At 43.2% G+C, this 21,013-nt stretch overlaps 2 protein-coding genes across 2 annotated transcripts; one reads left to right on the forward strand and one right to left on the reverse strand.

Annotated features, from left to right (window-relative positions):
- Window positions 1-459: 459 nt before the first annotated feature.
- Window positions 460-10,831, reverse strand: ALG2 (ALG2 alpha-1,3/1,6-mannosyltransferase). Its single transcript, XM_053265696.1, has 2 exons — window positions 10,432-10,831; window positions 460-1,386 (listed from the first exon to the last, which is right to left on the reverse strand). Exons 1-2 carry the CDS (start codon window positions 10,768-10,770, stop codon window positions 484-486), a joined length of 1,242 nt encoding a protein of 413 aa, XP_053121671.1. The 5' UTR covers window positions 10,771-10,831; the 3' UTR covers window positions 460-483.
- Window positions 10,832-10,912: 81 nt separating this feature from the next.
- SEC61B (SEC61 translocon subunit beta) lies at window positions 10,913-14,457 on the forward strand. The gene is made up of 4 exons (XM_053265697.1): window positions 10,913-11,194; window positions 11,287-11,384; window positions 12,029-12,130; window positions 14,114-14,457. Exons 1-4 carry the CDS (start codon window positions 11,192-11,194, stop codon window positions 14,199-14,201), a joined length of 291 nt encoding a protein of 96 aa, XP_053121672.1. The 5' UTR covers window positions 10,913-11,191; the 3' UTR covers window positions 14,202-14,457.
- The last annotated feature ends 6,556 nt before the right edge of the window (window positions 14,458-21,013 follow it).

Below are 21,013 nucleotides of genomic sequence, written 5' to 3' on the forward strand. Positions count from 1 at the left end.
GTTTCTTTTGAACAAGGCTTTTAACCAAATTGTTCTTGCTTTTTTCTTGGATTCATGGCTTTGATTTCTATTTTACTTATTTTGGCTGCTTTTTGTTATTTATCAATGATTGGGATTGTATTATCTATTGTTTTAATTTCATTTAAGCCATTTTTGGCTTAATTTTGAAGACATTAATTTTGAAGACATCTTCAAATTCACTTTGCTGTCATCTTCAAGACAGCAACCAAAATTCTAAAAATACGTCAAGTTACAACAAGCATACGTAATTCTGACATCAGGATTCAGAAGGATTAGAATAAAATACAAATACAACCAAATGTGTCCTAACAGTGTTTAAGATATAATTTTTCTACCAATCTCCACTATTTCAGAGTGAAAATCCTGAGATAACTGAAAGACCCAATGCTTGAATTGACATAATCAATTGATTTTATATGGACTCAAATATTGCAAAGGAAAGTTATAATATGGAGTTTTATTTCATTGTGTTAAGCTATGAACATATTGGTACAGCTTTTCAGTGAATGCTTCTAATGAAAACTTTTCTAGAACTCTGGTTCTCCCAGCAGCTCCCATTGTCCTCTTTAGAGTAGAGTCTTTCACAAATTTCTCCATGGCTTCTGAAAATTGGGTTGGAAAAGGATCACATAAGAAGCCCGTCACATTGTTTACGACTGATTCCAAAGGCCCACCTGAATTGACTGCAATGACTGGGCACCTCATGTACATAGCCTCTAAAGGGACTATGCCAAAGTGTTCATTACTTGGTGTATACAACACACATGTGCAGTTACTAAGAAGAGCTATCTTCTGTTCATCAGAGAAAGATCTCAGGAATGTAATGTGCTCATCAACTTTAAGTTTGGTAGCAGCAGTTTTCAGTTCTTCATAATAGTCCATATTTTCTTGAACTGCTTCGTCATAGCCACCAGCCAAAACCAGGTGAACTTCCTTCCACTCCTGAGCATCGAGTCTTCCACGAAGGTCATGTAAAGCATTCAGAGCTAACATTAGATTTTTCTTCCTCTCATACCTATTGATGGAAAGAAACATGAATCTCTTGCCGTTGGGAACTATGCTAGCTACATCCATGGAAATGACAGTATCAAATGTACTGACATTCAAAGAAGGGTACAAGACATCTGGATTTATGTGAGACAAGGACTTGAAAGTTTCTTTGAAAACATTTGCTGTGAAACAACTATTGACAAGAATACAATCAGCCATGCCAGTTGTATACTCTTCCAACCAGTCCAGTGGGGCTCTGTAGACACGTTTAATAAAGGTTTCCCTCTTAGTCAAGAGCTGATCGGGAAAGTGACAGTAAAACAAAACCTTCTTGTGGGTTCGGGCTAGACGGAGAATTGGAATACAAGCAGACACCTGGAGAAACAAAGGAAAGACAAACACTGTTATTCAAAACAACAGCTAAGATTTTATACCACAAAGTTAGAACCCCTGCTAATTTGGAAAAGAGGCACCTTTTAACTTGGTGATTCTCTTTTATTTAGCAGGGGAAGAGTAAATGTCCCTATCCACCCTCAGCACAGTACCTCCAGTGACTGTTGCTGGTGTTTACTTCATGTTTCTTTTTAGTTTGTGAGCCCTTTGGAGACAGGGATCCATCTTCTTTATTTATTATTTCTCTGCGTAAACGGCCCTGAGTCATTTTTTGGAAGGGCGATATAGAAATTGAATAAACAAACAGTAAATGTTTGGGTGTGCTCTGCCAAAATCTCCCATGCTTTCCAACAACCTGGATCAGAAGGGATCCTGGATGCATCTGGAACAGAAAATTGAGAAGCTGTTCTTTCTTCATTGTGACTAGCTACTACTGCTCTGCTAGTAGTAATTTAAGGAAGCCTTATCTCATTTTCTGTGGGGTGGAAACACATAGGAACATAGGAAGCTGCCATATATTGAGTCAGACCATTGGTCTATCTAGCTCAGGATCATCTTCACAGACTGGCAGCGGCTTCTCCAAGGTTGCAGGCAGGAGTCTCTCTTAGACTTATTTTGGAGAAGTCAGGGAGGGAACTTGAAGCCTTTTGCTCTTCCCAGAGTGGCTCCATCCCCTGAGGGAATATCTTATAGTGCTCACACTTCTAGTCTAAGGTAGACCTTGCTTAGCTAGGGGGACAAGTCATGCTTGCTACCACAAGATCAGTTCTCCTCTCTGAACCAATGAGAACCAGCTCGCGTTTATGATTACTTTACTGAGACTGGGTGAAATCCTAACATGGATTAGTTCAGAGCAGTTTCTCTTTGCACCTACTATTTGAAACCTACCATTGTATACACCTGCAATTTGCTCCACAATACACACCCTAATTCTATTCTTTATACATGTTCTGGGTAACAATTTCATTTCTTCTAGATTTTTTTTTAAAAATTCTGATTGCCTGAACTCTAAGCCGCCTGACTGGTTGACCTCCACAGCACCTGAAAGAGGGTGGGATATGTCCAAAACCAACTCATGCCTGCCACAGTATGCTGTGTGTCAACAGAGAAGGGGCGGGAAGGCAGGTACATGTTGGCAAGCAGCCAGCCAGCAGGCCAACAGCAGTGGAAAGGGGGAACTCTTGGGCTCTCCCAAGAGCAGGAGGTAGGCTTGGGAGGAATCAGAAATCCCCATAGAGACAGCATAGGTTACAGACTACTATTAAAGAGCAGAGGGAAAGCATCAAGGAGAAAAGGGATTCAAGGAGTGCAATAGATTTGGCTCCAGGGGAGGATCAAAGTTTCTGTGCCAAAATGTCCTAGAGGAGGAGTGGAGAGAGGCACAAATCCCTCTCCTCCACACTGAGGGGAGAAAATCAAGACAGGAGATGCACTGCCTAGCTCCCAACACTGATCCAAGATATTGGACAATAATCTTAACCTTGTTAGAGAGGGAGAAAAATAAAACATTTTTTGCTTTGGGGGAGTAACTTGTCATTTGAAAAGTGAATGCAAAAAAATTATTAGCCTTAAATATTAACTTTAGTTAAGCAAAAAGTTATGTAATTCTACTTTCAACCAAAGTTAAAAAGTTACATTGATTTGTTGGGAATGCATGAAACATGGCAAATTGCCTACTAGCATCACTTTTCATTTTCAGAGTTTCTTTTCTATAACGCTACAGAAGCACCCTAGTTTACTCAAATCTCACCCTTACAGCCATGATATTATCTTGTCAACTGATAGCTGCACCCAGATTCAAAAATTCATCCTTATTCTGGCAAGTTGTTGCATCTCACTCATCCTGTAGTCCACCTGAGATTGATTGCTCGATACCTGCACCCTTATGGGAGAAGCATGATCATGCACTGTATGAGAAGAATGAAGCAGCTGTTATGGTCTCAGATTTGGATGTGGGCCATTTGCCAGAGTGGCCACCAGTAATAGATTCACTGGCAAAGCAGTTTAAACCTGGGAAAGCCACTGGCAGTGTTTACATTTCTGCAGAAGTAATTAGAAATAACTGAGCATGTTGTGCCCCAGTTCTGGCCTCCCTCTTTTCCTTTATTGATTGTACTGCATGGCTTCCAAAGGATTGGGGAGTGGTAATAATAATTCCAATCTATAAAAAGGGTGAAAGAAAATTACCTGCAAATTATCGACCTATTAGTCTCCTAAGTATAGCAAGTAAGATGTATGTTAGAAACTTATATGAGTGATTAGTGGATTGGATGGACTCCAAAAATATTCTTGCTGAGGAGCAAACTGGTTTCCATGCAGGTCACCCTGTTATGGATCCTGCCTTAGTATTACAACATCTAGTAGGAAAATATACTTCCAATACTTCCAAATATACTTCCTTATATGCAGCATTTGTTGACAGAATTCAATCTTGCCACCACTCTGGGGGCACTCAATTTGTCCCCTCTGCAATAAAACTTTTTCCCGCCAAAGTTCAAGCACAGCTCCTATATAGAGCTCAACTTGACACATATTCTAACTTCTCTGACGTGGAATCCATGCAGACTAAGTTTCTGAAGAATATTTTCCAGGTACCCCAGTGTGTGTCTAATGCTATCCTTCATCTGGAAACAGGATTGCTTAAAGTGGAGGCCAGAGTATGGATTAGCATCCTTGGATTCTGGCTAAAGCTGGGTTTTCCAACCTGTAGGTTTAGTTCCATCTGTGCTACTAGACACCAATCCCATGGGATGGAAAAGTTAGAGGAGAGGCTGCAGTACTATGGTTTCTTTCCTCCTGTACGGATATCTATGGAGTATGAAAATGCCATGGTAAACCTTAATAAAAGTAAAGTGTGCCGTCGAGTCCGTGTCACTCCTGGCAACCACAGAGCCCTGTGGTTTCCTTTTTGTAGAATACAGGATGGGTTTACCTCCCACACAGTATGAGGTGATGCCTTTCCGCATTTTCTTATATTGCTGCTTCCCGATAAATGGGAAACATATATGGGAATCTGCCAGACTATGGGAAACATACCAGTGGGGATTTGAACTAGCAACCTCATGCTTGCTAGGCAAGTCATTTCCCTGCTGTGCCAAACGTTAGGCAACAAATATATTATATGGAGCAACAAGGTGAACAGGGTTCCATTCCTGCTGGTGTCTATGTATTTGGGTAGCCAAGTTTTAAGTTTAAGCCCTGCTAGATATCTTAACTCAATTACAGTGCCACAATACTGCAGAGCTCTGACGTCGGCATGTTGCAATGCCTCTCAAACAGCAGTTTCAAAAAATCCCAAATGAGAACGTCTTTGCCATTGTAATTTGGGAGATAACAAAACTACGGCTCATGTGCTCAATTATCGTCTATTTTTCTTGAGATCTATGGCACAAATATATAACTCCTTTTATAAGTTGTAATCCAGGTCGCACTGACTCTTTTTATCTTGATTATCTCCTAGCTGACCAGAATGATCTAATCTCTTATAAGGTGGCTAGGTTTTGTTTGACAGCCAGCAAAACTCACCAGCTCATTATGAATTCAATTTAGCTGTTCTGTTTTGAGGTTTAACTTGTTAATGTTATATTACAACTTTTATGGTTTACTCTGTTTGGTTTCTGTGTGTATGTATTTTTATTGCACTGATCTGTGACCGCAATAAAGTATTTGAAAATCTTCGAAATCACCCTCCCATACTTGAAATCACAGTCATGAAATTTTCAGAAAAAGTACAATTTCCCCACCTGCTCCATGTGAAGTTCCTTGTGAAAAGTTGTTGGCGGACATCCAGACTAGTGCAAGCATGCTGCACTGGAGCAAGGATGTTGCACTAGCTACTTCTGCTAAGTCCAGACTAGTGTTGCACTGGTGCAATAGGGCATGCTTGCACAATCCAACCTATTGCACACCTCCTGCTGTGAAACCCCTTTCCCGGTCCATATATGTTGCAAGGAATGATGCAAAGCTATCCACTAGGCCTGTGCAGTTGAGGGTTATCGGATGCTCTGATACACACACCCTGCCCCCCGCATGGAAGCAGGTACTCTTGCGTGCAATTGGCACCAGGTAGTATTTTCTGGGTTCAGTACAGGGGGTTCCTTTTTAATCGGAACCAGCACCCACACTGCAGAGTCTGGAAGCATGCAGGGAGGCTGGGAAGGTGCGCAAGGATGCTGAGGACTGTAGTTCCTCCTAGAGCTGTCCCCATGGGATGAACTATGGACCTCAGGTGTCCCCACAAGCCCTCTCAGCCTCCCTTGTGCAGATACTGGTCCCAATAAAAATGAACCCCCTGCACTGGGCCCAGAAAGTACTACCTGGTATCGATTGCACCAGGAGCAGCTGCCTCCATGTGATGTGGCGGGAAAAACGTGCATCAGAACATCCAAAACCTCCCGACTGCACAGGCCTTCTATCCACTCTCCTCACCCTACAAGCCCAATGTTTGTGCAAGCAGACCAAGAGCCCAAGAGACTGAACCATTTAGAACATCCACTTAGCTATGTGACCTTCTTGCATGTTTGTTACACTGCCGTAGTATTAGTTGGGATGTGGCCAATGATAGGTGTACAATATTAGAATAAGCACAAAGAAGAGGATATTCATAGCCAGGTTACAATTTTGAGGTACCACATTGTGGTATGAGTACAAAATACACCTGAATGAGAAATACTGAACGTGTGTGAAAATCAAAATTGAACTGTTATGAAAAAATAAGCGGTTTGGATGCCTTTGACTCCACAATGATAGACTGCATAGGGGATGATTCCCATGGGATGGGAACCACTAGCTCTGGGGTAGCTGTTTGCTGCACATAGGGCACCATTTCCTCAAACTGCCCCCATGCTCCACTACATTTCCTTTCATGGCACGCCAGAGCTTTGAGGTTCCTCCACTTGCTCTATGTCTTATCTGCCTCCAGACAGAGATTAAAGTACTGCATCATGAAGTTCTTCTTCGCCTTGATGACCAGTACACCATCCCCAACAATAGCTGCTTGGGGTTTGCCAATGGGCCCCATGACGGGGGCCAAGACCATTTGCCTGGCTGTCATCTGCTGCTGCTGGGCCCTGGCTGTGTGCACTGTAGAGGCGGAGGGTGGGTCTGCAAGGGGAGAACATGATGGACGAGAGGATGGCAGCTGGGTACGTGGCAACAAGTGGACAGACACCTTCATGTGCATGGTTGTCCCTGGTATAGCAGTATTGTGTTCCAGGAATGTGGCTACAAACTTGTCACAGAAAGGCACAGTTTGAGGACATACATCTGGGCATTTGCTGTGCTCCATAACCACCTTGAACCTTTGGCAGAGGACAATTATGCACTTGCAGCACTGTTCCTGTTCACTCATATCCACACTGTGCCATCTCCCGTGCAATATGGCAGTACACTGCTGCACTGTGGAATAGCTTCAAAGTCTTGTCTTGGACTCCCTGATCTATCCAGAGATTCACCAGAACAGTAGTTTCCTTGTCATTCCAGGCCACGGCCCAGAGCTTCTTTGGTGTCAACTGCTGAGGTATACCATTGTCACTCTTGGGTTCTCCCTGCTTGGCAGTGGTGGGGATCTCCCTTTGGCCTCTGGCTGAGTGGCTATGGGCCAGAACTGTTTGGGGGATTTGTGTGAGATACTGGTCTATGCAGTGGGGTTGTGGGTATGCCGGTGTGGGGATGTGCCATTGTCTAGTGTGCTGCCATGCTGGTGTTTTTTCCTCAGGAGCAGAATTGTTTTCCCAGGTGTATAATCTGCACAGCACCTTCCATGGGGCAGGAGTGAGTGATGGGGTGCCAGCTTCCATAGGGTTCCCAAGCTGCAGCTGTGTCCCTTGGCAGATGATGGCTGTGGATCACTTGGGAACCCAGGGGAGGGTGGAAGAGGATACTACTATAGTGCTGCTGTACATTACATGGGAACATAGTAAACTTTATCTTACAGGCCCTTTGCCCATGTACCTGGAATTGTCCACACCTGCCCACACAATTTCAGTCCTCCAGCTGCGGATGGAGTATGAATCCCATCATCCCCGACTATTCAATGAAGCAAGGATGAGTGGAAATGTGATGCAGGAACCACGGGGGCGGGGGGGGGGGCAGTTGTGCAGGCCAGGTATACACTGACTGGCAGTGGCTCTGCAAGGTTCCAGGCACTGCCAGGGAAGGCACTTGAGATGTTCTGCATGCAATGCAGGTGCTCCACCAATGCGTTGCTGGGCCCGAGGAGGGGCAGGCGGTTGGGCTTTTGGGCAAGGTCAAGTTCTGTTGCCCCTTATTGCAGGTGTGTGTTCTGGTCCCATTCATGTGTGGGAGTCAGTCAGGAGTGAGGGCAATTGTGGACGCTATTCACTAGGCATCCCAGGAGGCTGGGGTTCATTCCTGTAAGCCAAGGGCATGTGGTATACATCAGGTATTGTGTGTGTAGCCCATTCTTCACAGCATGGGTCCAGGCTGAGGAAGCATGGGCAGAGATAGTGTGTGTGTCCTCTGCTGTCAGCCGTGACCTGCATTTGTATTCCTTTAAAAGGAGGTGATGCAGTTGTGAAGGAAGGTGTAGGTGGGCATGTCAGGTGTGGATGGCATGGTGTGTGTTCAGGAAGAGTGCAGCCAAAGGTGTTCTGGCTGCATGGCCATGGAGTGTGGTGGGGAGGCTAGAGTGTCAGCAGGCATGGTCCGTTCTAATTACAGGCATCTATGGGTGCCATGCAGGTAAAGTCGTGGCCCATCCAGGTAGCCAGGGTCAGCGCAATCTTGTTAAGGGTGTCTGAGCAGATGACTAACCCAGATCTGATCCTAGATTAAATACTGTATTATGTCTTAGATTAAGAATTGTACTGTCGCATACAATTATCTAATAAATACAGTGTTTTGTTACAGAAATTAAGATATTATTGAAAAAACAGAGTAAGCAACTTAGCAAGTTCTTTTAAAACTTTGGAAGACTTCAACTTCTGACCATTCCTAGACCTATCACATTTCACAGCCATATTACGAATACAACGGATATTTATATACCGCTTTTCAACAGAAGTTCCAAAAGTGGTTTACAAAGATATAAATTGCTATATTTTGTTATTTCTCTGTGTAAACCGCCCTGAGCAACTTTTGGAAGGGCGGTATAGAAATCAAATTTTCTAAAAAATAAAAAAAAATAGGCTCCCTGTCCCCAAAGGGCTCACAATTGAAAAAGAAACATAAGACAGACACCAGCAACAACCACTGGAGGGATGTTGTGCATGGGCTGGATAGGGCCAGTTGCTCTCCCCCTGCTCAATAAAGAAAATCAGCACTTTAAAAAGGTACCTCTGCTCAGTTAGCAAGGGATATTGATTTCAAATAACTAAATACAGGGATTGCATAAGAGCACAGCGGTGGAGTGTTCACTGGCAAACAAATAAATGACTCTCGTGCTATTTGTGATCCTTTGAGCATGGTCAAGCCATGCAACATCTATTCTGTAATGCAGAGCATTCTTGGGAGCAGTGTGATAGCTGGTACTTACCATGGGCCAGAGTTACTCCCAGGAGACAATCCAATTAGTTTCTGGCAGAATTTTTGTACCCTGGATACTTTTTTGCTCACAGGAAGGAAACCACTACATTTCCTTTGGGAATTTCATGCACCAGACTGTTGGTGAAAATGGCTGTTATGGGCAAAGTGACAGAACCACTAACGTGTTTTTGCAGGAAAATTGCATCTGGAGTAAGCAATTACTACAAAACTAGACCAATATGGAGTTAGGAAGCATATAAAATCTTGTCACATGTAATTCTGCCCTATCCTGGAAGCAATATGAAGAGTTATCCCTAAATTAGACACATACAGAGTAATGTTGCAAGCCAGCTCTATGGTGGGAAGGGGCGGGGGAAGAGGGAAACATTCCTTACACTGCTTTTTCTCATGGGCTTGGAGTCCATGGATGCTTTGGACACAGAAAGAGAGTTTTGAAGATGCCCCTTCCCTTGCTTTTCCTGAGGCCTCACTGATAGATAGTGGGGTGAAGTAGACAAAAATTGCATCTATTGAGCAATGCTCTGGGAATTAATCCCTGATTAAGCAAGTATGGATTTTATGCAATATAAGAAATAGGTGCTTTACTTCTACAGCATTTAGCAAGGAAAGAGCAACAGCAACTCCTTTAAGACTTTTGGGGTGTGGAACCATTTTCCCATTCCTTTTCCCAAACCATGGCCAGTTTGGACAGTTGTCCACTGGCACACGTGGTAACACTGAGGACATAACAGAAGCATGCCTGCCCTGACATCACCAGTGGACCTTCCAATCAATGTGCTCTCAGGGCATCCTTTTGATCATGGGAGGGGACACTTGTCTGATGCACCCCTCTGCACTGCTCCAGCAATTTAGATGAATGCCCCTCTCCTGCGATTAAAGGATGCTACACGAGGAAGTCAGGGCATCTGCACTCTTGGCATCTCCTCATGTTACTTCATGTGCTGGCAAACAATTGTCCAAACCAGCCCATTATTAAAGAATACATACATTCTTTCAATGGTGATGAAAATAAGAATAAGAATGGCTAGTACTTGGGGAGGAGAGCTGGTCTTGTGATAGAAAGCATGAATTGTCCCCTTAGCTAAGCAGGGTCCACCCTGGTTGCATTTGAATGGAAGACCACATCAATCAATCGATCAATCACATGGGTAAGCACTGTAAGATATTCCCCTCAGGAGATGGAGCCGCTCTGGGAAAAGCAGAAGGTTCCAAGTTCCCTCCCTGTCATCTCCACGATAGGGCTGAGAGAGACTCCTGCCTGCAACCTTGGAGAAGCTGCTGCAAGTCTGTGTAGACAATGCTGAGCTACATAGACCAATGGTCTGACTCGATATATGGCAGCTTCCTGTGTTCACCTTTATATCACATTAATTGGGCTAGATTACTAGACTTTATTTTTAAAGGCCTCGACCTGTCCACGTACAGAGAGATAAAATGGGAAACAGGCAGACAGTGTTGCGCCTAAAGGTTACCCCTACTGATCTACCTCAAGCCCCCGCATTGCCGCTTGCGCGCGCCCACCTGGTCGCAAATAAAGACGTCGAACTCTTCCCCGCTGAGGAGCAGCACGTGCAACGCCAGCCAGATCATCCGCAGAGCAGCGCAGAGGGCGTGGCCTCGTCCCAGAATGCTCCGCGGCAACCAGCCACCCGCCGTTCGCACTTCCAGCTTGCGCGTCTCGGAGAAGCAGCGCTCGGGGTCGTAGCGTGGTGTCCAGATCTGTACGCGGCAGCCCCGGGAGCGTAGTGCGAGAGCAGCGTCTACGATCAACCGCTCTGCTCCACCGATACCCAGATCTGGGTGTAGGAAAAAAACAGATGGGCTGTTTCGCTGTTCGCGCTCCGTTGCCGTAGCGGCCATGACTCTCTTTACACCAAGCTTCCGGGCCACGTGGCACTTGTTTAATACGCATGCGCGGCGTACTCTCGCTCAGCTCTCAAACGTACGTCCTAAAAGCGTCCTACCAATGGGGTCTCTTAGATATTGCCTGTTTTTCGCCTTGTTTTCGTAATACAGCCAGTACTGATCGGAACTGGATGAGGGAGGCCGTAGTCGATCTTTCTGGAGGAAATGAGCGGTGTTTGGGCCCTGCAGTTTCTTTTTGCTATGGAAAATGTTGATTGGAGTTAGGCACTGAGAATGGCAGCCGGACCTAGGGGTCCTAACCTTTGAAGTGGAGTAAGGTCCCCTTTTCAGCTGGGTAGAGGATTCAGGCGACGTGTCCTGTGCTGTAAGCGTTGGGAGCGAAGGGCGTGAAGAACCGATTAACGCAACAGCTGGCATGGTAAGGGGATGGGGAGAGTGTGGGGTGGCGGGGAGGACCGTCGTCCTCGCTTCTTTTGTGTACTAATCATCTGCCCATTTATCTCTTCCTAGCCGGGCCCAAATCCCAGCGCTACCAATGTGGGCGCCTCCGGTCGCTCTCCCAGCAAAGCGGTAGCCCCGCGAGCTGCAGGATCTACCGTACGACAGAGGTAGGGAGGGTGTATTTTGGCTTATAGGAACTTTTTTCTCTAGTGGTACGCTGTAGAAATGAAGACGTTGTCGAGAGGAATTGCTTAACACCGGAGTTAAATTGCTTATCTTTCTGTGTAGAATAACGTCTGCTTTGACTGTCGTTAGAAATGGCATTGTGGAGTAAATAATCAAAAAACAGATAAATGGCTATGAAGTAGTCTAGAAATCTTCTCTCTCTTTTTAGTGAGTTGCTTGAGCACATGTACTTCTTAAACGTTTATTTAAAGCACCATGTTTTGCTATATTCATATATTCAGAGAAGCTTATACAAAGTTAAGTATAGAGAAACAAAAAACTTTTTTTAAAAAAATTGACACAAGTTAATACAAAAAAACTGGCCACCAGTGGTTAGCCTGCCAAAATGGGAACATCTTTCTGTATTTCCTAAAAGCAATGAAGGAACTGAGTCTTCTCAATATGAAGGGAGGAACACTTCTGCAACTTATTGTTGTTCACTGCTATGTAAGCTGACCAAAACCTGTATCTGCTGATCTAAATAAGTATTTAAAAAGCTAAAATCTGGCAGTGGCACAAGAAAAGCTTGGTAGGGAGGAATGTTGATTATTTGGTCACCACTGGTGCATCTGATTTATTTTTGCAGGAAAAGTGCTAGCTGTGGAACAAGAAGTGCTGGACGTACAGCTTCTGCAGGCACTGGTGGCATGTGGCGATTCTATACAGAGGATTCCCCTGGGCTTAAAGTGTATGTAAAAACTTTAAAAAAGCAATAGTTGACTTAGTTATTAGAGCATTCTTCCTCTTCCTAGATGTATAGGGTGTAGACTTTTAAAAAATCAGCAGTACAGTAATGTGACTGGTGAGGGTTCTGCAGTTCTATGTGCTACCCTTATCATGGTCAGTATTTCAGCAGCTTCTGTTGAGAATGATGAGTGAAGCCCCAGCCATCCTCTCCAGCATTGAATTGGGGAATGGACAGGAGTCATCCCTTCACAATGCAATTATGGGGAAGATCCTCTCTTGAGCACCAAGGTGATGGCTAGGGCTGGCCAGTTGAGTGGCACGGAGTTGCAACTAGGATTGCTGTTTGTTCAGGATTGGCCTGGAGAGTCCGGGAATTGGATATCCTGTGTCCGATGTAGGAAAAGTGTTGACCTGGACATGAAATATCCAGGAATTTTAGTGGGAATATTGCTATAATAACTCTGACCCATTTTCTGGTGTTTTTGTACCAGCATTGTAGATACATAGTGCCAGTGTTTAAAAGCCCCATGTTCTTACCCTTTCTCTCTGGTGCCAGTGCTACCAACTGGCTAGGCTGGCTATATATGGTTCACTAAACCCCTTTCTCTCCTCCTAGAGAATCTCTAGAGTTCGCAAGAGTACTAATGGACTTCTGGGTGTAGCTGTGAAGTATCTCTTGCATTTGTGTTACTGCCATTATATTTATTTCTCATATTTGATTGTATTTATTGAGGTGAAGCACTCCTAACTTTCTCCTAGGCAAGAATGCTAACAGCTGTCAAGCTCAGAATCCCCTGAGCAGTCTGTCCAGTCCTACTACTGCTAGTTTAAAACTCCTGGTCAAAAAAAGGAGGGTTTTCAAATCCCCCCCCCCAATTCCCCTACCCCCACTTTGAGCATTTTGTCCAGGAATTCTTTTCAATGAATGTGGCAGCCCTAATAGTGATTCTTGGAGCCCCATCCTTTCCCTCTGGCTCCAGAATTGGCACGGGGGTTGTGTGTGTATCAGCCCTGCAGTTGAGCTGGACTTCCAAAGCCCTCCACAATCCCAGTTCAGCTGCTAGGGTGATCCCCCACCTATTTCTGGTTGATGGGGTGTGTGGGGTGAGGCACAGCATGAAGTCAGAGACGAAGGCTGCAATCTTGCTTGGAAATAAGCCACTTTGAACACAGAGGGATTTACTTCTTGTACCATCAGTGCTTCTGCTATGCACAGATATGGTAAAAATTAAGAAGTGGGTCCTGTAATGTATATTTGTACTAAAAGTGGGCCATGGGTCTGAAAAGGCAAACGCTGCTGTTGTAGGCATGTTTTCTTGTGTTGCCTAAAGAGTTTGTAGACTACTGCTTCCAACACTAGACGAGCTGGAGGGGGAATATGAGTGGCAGGGAGAAGCAGGGGTGGAGGAAATGGACTTGGCAGTTGTTACTCCAGAATGCCCTTGCTTAATAAGTTCATTATCCCAATCATACAGAATAGAACAAGTGTTACTGTGGTGCATTGCTCAGTATTTGCATTTTAACAGTTGGAGTCTAAGTAATAATTATTTACTGTTTTTGATGAGAACATAAACATGAATATTTGAGAAGAAAAGCTGGTATTGTAATTTATTCTTTGATTCGTTCGGGACATTGGGATCCAGCAGCAATCTCTCTAGTTTAGCCTTTCCCCCCAACTGCAGTTACCCAGATATTTCTGGAAGCTTGCAAACTGGGATATGAGGGTGATAATGATCCCCTGTTGATGGTTTCCACAATCCAATATGCAGAGATTTCTTCTAGAGATGGAGGCTCCATTGAGTTATCATGTATAGTATACTTGATGGTTTTTCCATGAATTAGTCTAATAGTATTTCCTTGAGGTAATGCAAAGAATCATCATTATTTTTGTAGTACTGCACTCCATAAATTACGTGACTGTTCTTGAAAACTGATATTTACCTATTCTAGCGGTTGATAAACTTCTTTGCTTTTTTTTTTTTAGTGGCCCTGTTCCAGTTCTTGTTATGAGTCTCCTCTTTATTGCATCTGTATTTATGTTGCACATCTGGGGCAAATACACTCGCTCATAGACTTAGTGCTATCCCACCTGCTAACTTGAAAACTACAGGATTCTGGACCAAAAGAATGGCGGTTGGGTTTTTTTTTTTTTTTTTTTTTTGAAGAACATGTATTTAGGACATCCTAGACAGAACAAGATAAGATTCTCTCCCTTTATTTGATTCTGGTGTTGAATGGACTCTTAAACTTTCTGTTAAATAGGGTTTTTGATTCCTTTCAGACAGAGACATCTGTACATCTTATTAAAATTTTTATGCATAAATGAAACTGTGTATTTGTTTTTTGTACTGTCATGTTTTGTGGGTAGTTTTTAAAAAAGACATAAAGTGTTAATATGCTGCAATATGAAGTAGAAGAAATTACCATAATGTGTGTGCGCAAATGGTTAAAAAATTAATATAGTAGTGAACATTGTTTTTGCAGGACTCGGTACTATTTTGATGCTGTGCAAAATGTTTTAATTTCCTGGATGGAGTAGACGGGCACTTCTGAGAATTTCAAAATCAATTTCTTTATTTAATTTTAGTGCTTGGATCTGCTGTAGCAACTATCCAATAGGTGATCACTGCTTATTACTGGCAAATCTAAAACTCAAGCAATGGACAAATCCTGTGACTTTAAATGAATCAGGAACATGTAGTGCAATACTCCTTGGTTGCTTCTTGCAAATCCCATGGGTGGCAGCTGATTGGTATAAGACTTGGATATGTACTAATGTATGAAAAGAGAGTTCTCATATATCTGAACTGAGAAGGAAAGAACAGTGGAGAACAGTACTTTTGAACCTATCTGTATGTTTGTGCTATTGTCCTTACTGGTTCTGTACATGTTGCAAATTTGACCTATACTTTAGAGGGCAAATACATGAGACTGAAAATCTTGAAAAGAAATTCAGCATTGAGTTCTCCTAAAGTCCCCCCCCCCATTTTTAAAAAAAGAACCTTTGGGGGAAACATGCAAAATTTCCCCACCAATATTTCTCATTAAAATATGAGGTCAGTGTTCCAATAAAGGTCGATTAATCTGGAAGTTACGACTTCTGATGTCTTAGAGGTAGAATATGGTCATCTCTTTGCCTGTTTGTGAACAATTAAGAATTCACATGCTGGGCTTGCAACACATGCATTAACTATAAAATTGCCAATGTTTTCACATATTCAGATATAAGCAGTATTGGGCAGACCTATCAGAAATGATTTTCTATTATTTCAGGTAAAGCTTCCTTAGAAATTACAGGGGGGAAAGCAATACAGAGTGTGAAATGATGTCTTGAGGATTTATAGGTTGCTTTTGTCTTTGAACTCACAAGAGAATTGAACTGTCCTACATATACTTTCTTGAACAAATATATTGTATCATTAACTAAACACTGTCTTATATTTGTCAGCTCTTTAGGGGTTGTTCTCTTACTTTCCTTCCACCAACTATTTTTTATTGTACCAGACTCTGAATTTGCCCTCCAACAGAAAACTGTCAGGTTTCTTAAGTGCTGTTAGTGCTTCAGACATCTCAATGGCACATCATAGTGTGTACTCTTCAAAAGACCCTTTGCAGTATACTATCTCAGTATTAAGAGACCCCTTACTTCGAAAATAAGTTTGAACATTTGGCAGTGGGGCAGATTTGATACCATATGCAAATGAGTTTTACACTATTCTTAATACTTGCAACTAGGGGCTAATTAATAGTTGACTTGCAATAAGCATCGTGATGGATGCTTAACTTACATAGGTCACAATCCAATAAATCAGGCAACTAGTTCCATGAGTACTCTGCAACATGGCGAGGGGATCAGCTGTTCATCAAAGAAAGTCACAGTTTCTGCTGCAGTAATACAAACTGTTGCATGAACTTAGGCACATCTTTAGAACCTGGCCACAGTTTCCAATATTCCTTGTACATGGAAACTTTTCTTCTACACTTGGGCTTGGAGAGGGAGTGGGGTTGCAGTGTGTGTGTGTGTGTTGAGATACAACCCCCCCCACACACACACACTTTTAAAGGTGGGAATGACTCTCCATAGCATTACAAGATACTAAGCCTTTCACCCAGCTTATTTTGGTGTTAAAAGTAGTGCATTCAGCTAACAAATGGCAGGATTGTTTATGCAAAATTTGGTATCTGTAGGTAATCAGGAATTCGTTTTGCACAAACTTCAAAATATGAAGGAATCCAGTTCATTTAATGAGCAGGGCCTTGCTTTCCCCTCTCAAAGCCTGCTGAAACTTCTGCTAGCCTTCTGAAATAACGTTGAGACTGGCTCAGCAGCCCGCTTTGGGCAAAGATTTCTACGTCAGGGGAAGTATAAGAAGCCTTTTTCAGTGATTGCTGTTTGATTCCCCTGCTCATATGCCCCCTACAAAGATAACTATTTCAATATGCTTTATTTCATTTGGGGCTTTAATGGGGGTGGGATTAATATCTGAATTGCATAAAAATGTTGGCTTGGAACCCACCCCCCTCCCCATCCCTGTATGTGAGCAGAGAAGTTCTACATGTGTACAAGATAGGTGGCCAATTTCCACCATTGCCACAGCCACAGCCCTCGGCTTGGGGAATATTATCCAGGGCTTGGGGCTCCCTGAGTAGAGTGAACCTGGGATCTAAGCCATAATTGTGAATTTTCAGTGATCTGGTTATTTTTTAATTTGTTGGATGAATTTTTGAAAAGAATACGGTTTTTGGAACTTGGGATAGCAACAGCAGGTGTTACAAAGCTCATTTCTGACCTGCAACCTCCTTGCTACTATATTCTATTCTCATTCCACTACAGACAGACGATTAAACTGAATAGTGTGCCAGAGAGGGTAACGCTGAAGTGTAGAGAGCTGTCAAATGTTGACTGCGTTAAATAAAGCAGATCTGCTTCAATAGTGACAGCACCCAAACCTGACTTTAAGTTGCTGTACATTTTGTGTGGTAAAACACTGCTCTGCGTTCCCACATCTCATATTAAAACAATAAATCTTGAAGCCAGGTATGTTGTTAAACTTACCTCTCAATTATTTTAATGCTACACCTCTCCAACAGCTAGCTGACTTGGTTTTTCTTAATTTAATCAAGATCTGGGAGTATGAGTGGTGGTAACACTGCTTGTCCATTCATGTTCTCTCTTCTCTGATAAAGACATATAGCTAATAACTAGTAGTGTGGCCCCTGCATGTTATTGACAATGACTGGATCATATATTGGAAGTTCCATTTGGAGAATGCCACCCAGTAGAGCAGGATGTTCTCTGCTCAGCCACAGCCTAAAGCTGTAGTTGAATAAGGCTGTAATGCATTTTATTAAATAGGACAATTAATATTAGTGGACTTATTGGCAAAGAAAACACAGGCTAATGCTTATTGATAATCAGTGTGGCACATGATTACAATCCTTGGAACAACTCAGTAGAATCTACATATTGGACAGTTGCATGAGCCATGACTAAGCACCATTGAAAACAGTGAGACAAATTAGTAATTTAAAAGTGCACAAGAGTGCCTCTTAAGGCAAGTAGCGCGCACACACACACACACACACACACAAAGTTCCACCATTATAAGCCTCAAAATTCTATTGCTAATAAATATGACAAATGTTGAGGTAATAAATTGAAATTTGGCATGTGTGATCTACCTGATGAAGTCTACAAATGTGCCAAATTTCAAGGAGATCTGATAAAAGTGCTACTGCTACAGCAGGTTAAAAATTGCTGAAAATTGGCACTTCTGTCCTGTCTCCAAAATTGTAGAACACTATACCATAAAATTCTTGCAAATTTGGGTGGAAATGATTGATGTTCTCTTGCGGGCTTGCCTAAGAAGGAAATCCTTTATTGGTTTGGTAAAGTTTTGACCAGTGGTTCAAAAGTTAAGTTTTCCTGCCCCTTTAAAGCCTATGGGATTCTATTGGAAGTGCAATGCCTCTTTAGTGATGGAAGGTAAACTCTCAAGGAAGCAGGAGAAGAGACATGGAATGGACAGCTGGGGGAAGCCAGGTGGGTAATTAGAGCAATGTGCTTACTCCCAGTGATGTAGTTGCAAATTCAGAAATGCAGGTGCTTTCCATGATAGCCCCCATAGCCACACCCACCCTAACAGCCACACCCCATGGCCATCCCCTTCATTTAGATAGATGCAATAATTGGGGGGGGTTCTCTTACAAGGAGTCAAGGATCATGTAGACTCTAGGGAATGCACTGGAATGAATGACAGGGAATGCCCCTTGAAATGTACTGGTTCCTTCAAAATGGCCATAGAAATGCATGAAAATTCAATGCATTCCATGACCATTTGGAAGGAACCGTGGATTTCAGTGGGCAGTCTGTCATTCATTGTAGGATGCCCTGACACTTGTCCATCCTAGGACTTGCATGCTGACGGTCCCAAGTTCGATCCCTGGCATCTCCAGGTAGGGGTGGGAAAGACTCCTGCCTGGAACCATGGAGAGCCACTGCCAGTTGGCATAGCCAATACTGCGATAGCTGGACCAAGGGTCTGGCTCAGTATAAGGCAGCTTCCCTAAGTCAGGAAGCATGGTAATACAAGCAGTTGGAATAGCAAGAGCATCACATTATTCCCATATGGAAAGCCAAGGGCTTTGTGTCCCTGCTGAGACCCTGGAGGGGGAAAAGTAGCGGGACTGTGTCCCTGCCTGTCTCTGTAGCACTACACCACTGCTTACTCCTAAGCCTGCCCAGGATTGCTGTATCCTTTTCTTCCCCCTCTTCCATCCAATCTTATGTCAGGCAGAGACTGACTCCCTCACACTTCTCTCAGTCCCCAGCTGCCCATCCCCTGCTGTCAGAATTCTGACAGGAAAACTGCACTAGACTTCTGCAATAAGAAGATCCTCTTGACTTGACTGGAGTGGGCCACTTGAATTACACCTATTTCATCAAAAATACTGAGGTAATTCAGTGAAATTTAGCCTATTTACTGCCCATTCCCCCCTCCCTCCAGTTTCCAAGCTGCGGATGTTTTGAATGCTCCTGTCAAGCCTCTTTGGGGTGGAGTGGTGGCGGTTCTGCCAGTAGGATCTAGCAAGCTGTCTGAAATATCCTGTCTGCATAATAAAGGAGCTGTTACCGTGGATTCATGTCCAGTGTTCTGTACTGTGGCCTGGTGTGTTAACCTTGGCAACGAGGATGGGATTCCCACATGGTGGAAGTACTGCTGAATCTGCACTAGAAATATCCATAAAATGTGAGTAAACTGTTGATTAGTTATTTTAGGACAAGAGGCGCGGCAAGGCTTTTTGTAGACAGGACTCTTCAGACAGCTTGCTAGATCCTACAGGCATAACAACCACACAAGTCCCCTAGAGATTTGACAGGAGCATACACAACCACAGTTAATTTCTCTCTCCTAGACCTTGGAGTGGGAGAGAGCCATTTCCCATCTCCATGCAACTCTGTGCATTTCCCAGCACGGGTGGGTGGGAGGGAAGGGCTATACAGAGCCCCTTAAAGCCTTGAAACACAGATACACACAGAACAGCGGGGTGTGAACCTTTCAAGATAGTCTTGGGGCTTTACAGGGCTCAGTTATTCTTATAGCCCTCCCCACTGCCTTCCAGTACTGCATGGAGGTAAAAAATGCTCTCACACTGGTTTTTTGGTTGTTGTTTTTAACACTAATGTAGCCCCCTCATACATCTTCCAAAATACTGTTATACATTTTGTTTTATTTTATATCCCACTCTTCCTTGAAGGAGCCCAGAGCAATGTACATGGTTATGTTTATCCTTAGGTTGAGAGAGAATTGACTGGCCAAAGTCATCCAATGAGTTTCAGGGCTGAATGAGGATTTGAACTTGGATCTTCCTGTCCCTAGTCACACTCTAAGAATCCCACACTGGTTCTACTATACTGTTGTAAGACTACTATAATGCAGGACATCCTACAACTGTGTTGGAAATATATAAAATATAATACAGTGAACTGTATTATATTATACAGTGTTCATTAGAATCAACACTAAATGTGATATTGGGGAGGGTACTGGATTGCCAGCACTGTAATGATAAATGTCCTTGTCACAAACCACAGAAAATAGATCGTAAAAAACCTTGCTGATTTAAGACAAGAGTGAAGGCTATCTCATTTTTGCTCAAGCTTCACAAAGCTAGGAAATTGGAACCTAAGACTGATGCCTTAGCAGCTATGCCATGTGATCAGTAATGATGTTGTGCAATGTCACAAATGCTGCTTGATTACAACTTCCCTGTGATGCACCCACATGGACACCATGGGGCATCTTTGCTGATGCCAGGCACTCCATCTTCCCCATCTTCAGTTGGGCCTCAAAGACCAAGGGAAAGTGTAGGTGCATGGAGAGCAAGTTGGAACTGAGCAGAATTTGTAAAACTACACAACATTATTACTGATCATGTAGCACATCTGTTATCAACCTTAGGTTCCAATTTCCTAGCTTTGTGAAGCTTGAGCCAAAATGATAGCCTTAACTGTGGTCTTAAACCTTCAGGTTTTTTTAATGATCTAATTAGTAACTTAAGTCCTGTTAATTTTAATTAGACTTAGTCTTGACGCACTTGGTCTGGATGCTGCACATTTGTTATCTTTGGGAATCTGCATGCAAAGGACTTCTGATGTAAAATCTGGTGCTCACTAAATGCTCTGAATAACCAAGGATCTTGGTTATTCACATACTAGTTTAGGGGGCTGATCATGAGATGTAAGCAGCTGACAGGAATTGCCACCATAGAATAGTAGGATCTGTTGCCTCCCATGCCTCTTTGATCCACTGGATAATAACGGGAAGGTCCTGCAATATCTTCCCCTAGGTAAGGTTGTTAGGCATACTCACAACCAGTCACT

This window comes from Hemicordylus capensis, chromosome 6, assembly GCF_027244095.1.
Source record: "Hemicordylus capensis ecotype Gifberg chromosome 6, rHemCap1.1.pri, whole genome shotgun sequence".
In the NCBI taxonomy this organism is placed as follows: Eukaryota; Metazoa; Chordata; class Lepidosauria; order Squamata; family Cordylidae; genus Hemicordylus; species Hemicordylus capensis.

Coding starts and splice junctions, on each gene's coding strand:
- SEC61B (XM_053265697.1), top strand. Junction 11,385..12,028: donor GGATCTACCGTACGACAGAG/GTAGGGAGGGTG, acceptor TTATTTTTGCAG/GAAAAGTGCTAGCTGTGGAA. Junction 12,131..14,113: donor GATTCCCCTGGGCTTAAAGT/GTATGTAAAAAC, acceptor TTTTTTTTTTAG/TGGCCCTGTTCCAGTTCTTG.
- ALG2 (XM_053265696.1), bottom strand. CDS start 10,770: ATGGCCGCTACGGCAACGGAGCGCGAACAGCGAAACAGCCCATCTGTT. Junction 1,387..10,431: donor ACGTCTTTATTTGCGACCAG/GTGGGCGCGCGC, acceptor TTGTTTCTCCAG/GTGTCTGCTTGTATTCCAAT.